Consider the following 6900-nt stretch of genomic DNA (forward strand, 5'->3'; position numbering starts at 1 on the left):
GTGAAGGTTCAGTAATGTAATGTTGCTTGTAATACCAACAAAATGAGGAATGAGTAGTATTGAAAAGTATCATATATATATATATAAAAGGATGGGTTGTAAGTAAATTAAGGTTGCGTTAAGTAATTAGGCTTTGCCTAACACCTTTAGTGAGCACTTGCCTATTAGATGTCTAAGTAAGAACAACAAATTAGAAATGATACCTTGCTATGTGCAAACTTTAATAATTTTCCAAAACATTTAAAATCTGGGATAGATCAAACTTAGAAAATAAAATTTACAACTTTCATCAATGTATACCACACCTGTTTATAATGATTGTCAAGCTGAGATTACAAGATTGTTTATGCTAAAGATATACAACAGCAGCAAAAAACACATACACAACATGTCTCAGTAGCATAAGTAGTATATGAATCACGTGTAAGTTTCAACATGTCCACACACCTGAAAATCTTATTTCATGTTTTTAACTATATCTTTTTTAAGTATATATGTAGTTTTATCTCCGAGTTCCAAGTTGAGTCGTTTTATCGGGCTTGTGATAACTGTATAGCTTCTTGATCCTGTGTCGAGTCTTCTCCCCAAGCAAACTGGTGTGACATTCGCGAGAATTCTTGATTTCTGACTTCTTCGACTTGTTCCCATTCTGCCCATCGTTCGGCTAAGTCTTGTCCTCTAAGCATATGAATGACTTGTCCCATTTTTGGACGCTCTTCGGGTGAACCTTGGGTGCATAACAATGCAACTTGAAGCATTGTTTCAACTTCTTTTGCATTATAAACCGTAAGGTTTGGGTCCACGATGTCAGTGATCCTCGTTTCTCTAAGCAGTTTCTTTATCTGAGATGGTAAAAAAGATGAATTAACCAAAAGGGTATAAACATGATCAAATCTTGTGAAAGTTATTGTGGTATAAATAATTGGTACTTACATGATCAAGAAGGAGAACGTCTTCTTCTTCTTCAAGCCGGGAAAGATCTACTGCACGTTGTCCAGTTACAAGTTCTAACAATGTTATACCATATCCAAAAACGTCGGTCTTTTCAGATGATTTTCCAGTAGATAAGTACTCGGGAGCAATGTGTCCCATAGTCCCACGTACTTGAGTCGTAACATGAGTCAGATTGGTGTCAACTAGTTTTGCCAGCCCAAAATCACCAAGAACTGGTTCAAAATTATCATCTAAAAGGATATTTGCTGCTTTGAGATCACGATGAATGATCTTAGGATTACAGTGCTCATGCAAGTATTCTAAACCACGAGCTGCACCAAAAGCTATACGTTTTCGTGTTGCCCAATCTAATCCTTTCTCTCCTGGTTTCAAATCTGTCACCAATAAAAGGAAAATCAGTTATGTATCTTCTGATTCAGGTCCACTGTGTCCCCTGCGGTTCTCATACTATATATGAACATCTATAGACTAACAAAACCAGTAACATATCAGCTAATCTATGTAGACACCACCTACGATGTACATGGCAAAATGGATGGGCGGGTTGGGTAACAGGTCAAAAGAGTTACTACTCGTTAACACTAATCAGAATGGAATCAAACGTTTAGTCCAACTTTATTTATGATTTACAACTTTGAATTCAAGGAAGAAGCAAAGTACCTCGTAGATGATATGCAACACTAAGATTTTGCATGAACGGATATACGAGTACTCTTTCATATGATGTGGTAGAAAACCCGATCAACCTAAGAAGGTTACGATGAACTGCCACACTAATCAGTTGAACTTCCCTCAAGAATGCAGCCTCTCCTCCCGGACTCTGATAATCTGCTAGTCTTTTTATGGCAACTTTTGTGTTGTCTGCAAGGACTCCTTTATAAACTTTTCCGAACCCTCCTCGTCCTATAATATTGCTTTCATTAAAGTTATCGGTTGCAAGCTGAACTTCACGCCATGAAAATCTTCGAAGTTGTCCAAAGGAAACTAGACTGTCGTCTTCACCTACAATGAAACAATCGTGAAAATGATTATTAGTAGAGGTGGCAAAGTGACGACAGGTCAATTTTAGTTTTTAGTACTGGTTAATTAAGGTTGTGTTGGGACTAGCTGCATGCTCTTCTTTGTGTTTTTTCAGTTTGACATCTAATCTAACATACTTAATGTAATAATGTCTCAAGTTCGAATCTCAAAAACAAAAAACTATACCCTAGGTAATGTACTTAATATAATTACAAAACTTATATAATTAAAATACAAATCTAACATTCTATTGTAAATTACTTTATGTAGTATTATCCATTTTGTATACACTATGGGTCTATGGGTGAGTTTCGACCCATTTGAAATGTGAATCATTTAAGCTTGTGGAAAAGAAAACCACAATTAGGACGTGAATGGAATAACTAACCTTCCACGTCAACATAGAAATCACGGTTGAGTTTACGCTTAAGGTTGAAGCGGTATAAAAAGATTGCCCCAAACAGCAAAAGCACAAGGGCACCACAGCTTGCACCAATCGTAACAAACTTAAGTTTTGACTTTTTAGGAGAACCTATGAAAAAAATGTCCAAACTGAATCAAGTCAAAAATAGATAAATAAAACATTCAAAAACTTAACTGATGAATTAACTTAGGAACCTGAAGCTGAGGAACTTGAAATGCAAGGCCGGTGCAGTGTGGTGCCACATTCAAGAGATGTCCCTGAAAAACTGAAAAAACAATGGCCAATAAGTAACTTAAGCTTAAAACTTTTGTCAAGTAGAAAAAAGTTGCATACTTGAATACACTAGCCGAAAACAAAGTTGTGCTTTTGTAAAAACAAAGTCGCATACTTGAATACGATATAATGAGAAGGAAAATATTAGTATGGACTGAATATAGAATTAGGATTTCTTAATGTAAAAACAAAGTCGCATACTTGAATACACTAGCCGAAAACAGCTTTTCAGGAATTTTTCCACTTAGATTGTTGGAAGAAAGATCCCTGCAGAGCCCAAACATAATTCTTTGTGAGCACCAACAACAATGAATACATCTTATCGAACTCTCAAGAAACAAAGACTAACATCTTTCATGTATAAAAGTCCGAAAACTTGTTACATAGACATCACATATGCACACTTCTTATTTTTGTAGTTACAATCCTGTATCGGGTTTAACTTTTAACAGTAAGCCGATTGACAAGACTATTGAATATGGAACAAGACAATATATATTAACTCGAATATAAACTTTTGACGTACTTGTGTGGTTTGTAAGAACGCTCATACAGACAATTATATGGAAGTCAAAACGAAGGGGAGAATTAAAATCTTACAAATATTTGAGGTTGGAGAGTTGACCCCAAGAAGTTGGAATAGAGCCACTGAACTTATTTCGTGTAAGATTCAGCCTTTGCAAGTTTACCAAGCTACTAAGATCAGGCAACTCACCTGATAAGTTATTATCATGTAAATCCCTGTAATTAGAAAAAACCGGAATCATGTACTTTATCAAAAATATATCTTGAATACATCAAAAGTTATATATCAGTAAGTACCAAACTTACAAGTTGGTCAAAAACTTCAGTTTGGTTATAGAACTTGTAAGTCTCCCCGAAAAACCAATTGAACCCAAGCTCCTGCAAATTAGTGAATTCAAGGATATATACGATAAGTAACTTTAAGACTAAACTTGTAAGCCATTTTTGTATTAAAAAGACGACTCTGAGGCACCATTCGCACCTGGCTTCCCAACGTCACAATTCTTTCATAATAGAGTGATTTTCAAGGGATAAACTTACAAAGATACGACGTTTCCATCTTTATGATCACAAATGACATGCGACCAACTATAGCACGGGTTAACTAAATAGTAATTCCAATCCGTGATTCTCCCATTGGTATCATTTAGATCCTTTAGAATCTCAATCAAAGCTTCAACTGAAAAAATAATAAAAAATCGTATGGTCTAGTTAGGGGTCCACAAAAAAACCATTAGTTATGTTCTTGAAAAAGAACTACATACAGGATGGATTTTAAGGAGACTAATTAAGAATGTACGTACGTACCTTCAACATCACGCTTGATTTCAGAATGACAGTGGCTCAACAACAAAAGCAGAATAATGCAGCGAACCAACAGTTTGATATGAAGATGCCTATAGAAACATGGTCCATATAAATGAGTCGATTTAACGTCTGAATGACTTTCCCCAAAATACCCGTCGCATTTCTCCCTTGGTAAATCTGTAACTAAGCACAAACAAAAATGAACCGATTATCAATGCAATAAGAACAACTCTTTACATTCACATATATAAACAAGATCATCATATATAATCCAAATTAGTAGCGGATCAAATTAAAAGCTGCAAAACTTAAAAGCAGATATATAAGAGCCAATTATATAATACTCGGCCTTAAAAAAATCTCTAAAGTGAATTATGTAAATTGCTAAATTAAAAGTAAATCATCATGATCCAAAAAAAAGGTTATGACTTTAACAAAGATTAAAGTTGCTACTACCAATAACCTCTTTAATTAATTAACATCTCCTCCCAAATCATGATTTTTGTTCTTCAATGCATACTACTATTATATAAACAAAAAAAGGCTACTATACTTATCATCCTCAAATTTTGCTTTTTTGATTAAAATAAGTATACATCAAAGACTTTCATCCATGAAAATCATGCTCAACTTGAATAGATTATCTGCGTGTTTGCATAACGAAATGATCATCACTTAAAGTGTTTCCTTAAGATAAAACACGATTTTGAAAAAAGCAAGTCGTGACATGATCTTTGAAAACGCATAATCTATTTTGAAACCATGTTAAATCTGTAGAAAGCTTAACAAACCTTGGAAGTACATGAAAACCCCACATGACAATATATATAAAATAATATAAAAACATGAACTTTTAAGAAAGGGAAGTGATATTAGTACCACAAAAGCCGATTAATTTACCACAACTATGTATTAACTGTTTGTACAGTGTGTTGTAATACTTGTACAGTGTGGTAAATTAATCAAATTTTGTGGTACGATTGTCACTTCCCTTTTAAGAAATGAGTAGCTAGATAACTTAAACATAAACTTAATTAGCATGTAGAAACTAAAACTTGAGCTTTTATGAACTGCATGCCAACATATATAAAACCAAACATGAAAACCCCACGTGACAATAAGTACGTACAAATAACAAACTCATTAACAGAATTATGTATTATATGTATATATAAAAAGGTAGACACATGCAAAGGGTGGTGTGTGTGTGTGTGAAATAATTTAAAGAAAGAAAAAAATCTTTACTTGGTGTAGCCATGGATATGTTGGAGAAGAGGGTGAATCAAAAAACAGATGAAATCATTTCATTATTATCAATAAAAATAAGTATGATACATATCATCATGATTGATTGATAGATATATGTTTTATTTGATTTGATTGATGATGTTTCTAAGTGTTGAGGACCCACATAGCATTAGGCAACTAAAGAATAGGAATTTAATTGGAATGGTATATATATATATAGGAGGAACTTAATACGATACATTATGGAAGATAAATTCTAGTTTCCATTTGCAATTTGTAAATGCAAATAATAATAGCAGAGGCGATACTAGGAAAAAATTTTAAAGGGAGCAAACTTAGAAAACTTATGAAAAATAAATCTAAAATGGGGCAAAATATTAAAAACCTATAGAAATTTTTTAAAATTTTATAAAAAAATTAAAAATACATGACAAAATTTAAATTTGGAGGGGGCATTGGACCCCCTTGTCCATTTAGTACCGCCCCTGAATAGTAGTATGTGATTTTGATTTGATAAGGCTAGTTGTTCTTGAATGTTGAAAAAAAAGAATAAGAGTGAGAATCCCAGTCAGCATAAAAACAAAAGCTATCTTTTTGCTAGAAAAGGATGGATGCTTTTTAAATTGTTTTTATATTTGTAACACCCCGCTAAAGCGGAATATATGGGATGCACAGACAAATACAAATGCACACAGTCCAAGTTCAACACAGCCATTAAGATTAATCAAAGATCAAGAGAACAAAGTCATTACAGATCATAATTAAGTCTAGAACAGAAGTACAAATGTTATTACAGAATATAACTGAATCAGAATAGTCAAATTCATAGGACAAAACAATTGTCTCATAGAACAGAACTTGAACTGGAATAGCAACAAGGTCTTCGTAGCTCCTGAACTTGTACGCACGAACCGTCACCAAAAGAATGAGCTTAGAACGGAAGACCCTTATGCTAAAGATCTAGAACCTAGCCTGAAAAGCATGTAAGTTCAAAGGTCAACTACGAAAATAGTTGGTGAGATTCACATAAAGTACTTTATAAATATACATAGTACTGCTATGTATAGAAGTCAAGTCATATAGTCTGTACGTCTGTCAAAAGTACTTTACATAGTTCAGATATGTATAAAAAGTCTAGTCATAAAGTCTGTACGGCTGTCAAAATGTACCTTGTTGTAATAACAATAGTTTAGAATCTGTAATGTACTTAATATGTATGTCTATTATTACTGCTAATCCGCTTGGCCATAACGAGCTATGATAAATCAGGGAACTCATGTACTCAGATAGTCTATAAGTATGAACTAGATCAGAACCGGTGACTAGAACATGTGATCAGAACAGGTGATCAATAAGTCTAGGTAATATGCATTCTCCTGAACTGTGGAGAATGAGGATGGGCCTACCCTAACAGCGTTGTCCATAATACCTACGGTCCATTCCCAGAACAGGTGGGAGATGAATTGATAGCAGTAAATCATAGGTCTCGTACATAGACAATAAGTACATACAAGAATGTATTCAAGATCCTGCCCATTCAAGATCTAGGGCACATTTAGAAAATAAGTATCATAACATAAATAGTCTGTCTGTAAATAGTCTGTCTGTACATAGTCTGTCTGAAAATAGTCTGTACATAAATAGTCTGT

General features: G+C 33.9%; 1 protein-coding gene across 2 annotated transcripts; it reads right to left on the reverse strand.

Moving 5' to 3' along the window:
- Nucleotides 1–263: 263 nt before the first annotated feature.
- On the reverse strand, nucleotides 264–5340 carry LOC122602542 (probable LRR receptor-like serine/threonine-protein kinase At5g63710). Of its 2 annotated transcripts, none has more exons than XM_043775151.1 (11): nucleotides 5249–5340; nucleotides 4004–4186; nucleotides 3737–3875; nucleotides 3503–3574; nucleotides 3272–3412; nucleotides 2873–2938; nucleotides 2593–2663; nucleotides 2363–2506; nucleotides 1615–1956; nucleotides 934–1328; nucleotides 264–842 (listed from the first exon to the last, which is right to left on the reverse strand). In XM_043775151.1, exons 1-11 carry the CDS (start codon nucleotides 5259–5261, stop codon nucleotides 531–533), a joined length of 1878 nt encoding a protein of 625 aa, XP_043631086.1. In that variant the 5' UTR covers nucleotides 5262–5340; the 3' UTR covers nucleotides 264–530. The 2 variants fall into 2 exon arrangements, with proteins under 2 accessions (XP_043631086.1, XP_043631089.1); XM_043775154.1 differs by having other exon boundaries at nucleotides 4004–4180; nucleotides 5249–5294.
- Between the last annotated feature and the right edge of the window lie 1560 nt (nucleotides 5341–6900).

This window comes from Erigeron canadensis, chromosome 1, assembly GCF_010389155.1.
Source record: "Erigeron canadensis isolate Cc75 chromosome 1, C_canadensis_v1, whole genome shotgun sequence".
Classification (NCBI taxonomy): domain Eukaryota; kingdom Viridiplantae; phylum Streptophyta; class Magnoliopsida; order Asterales; family Asteraceae; genus Erigeron; species Erigeron canadensis.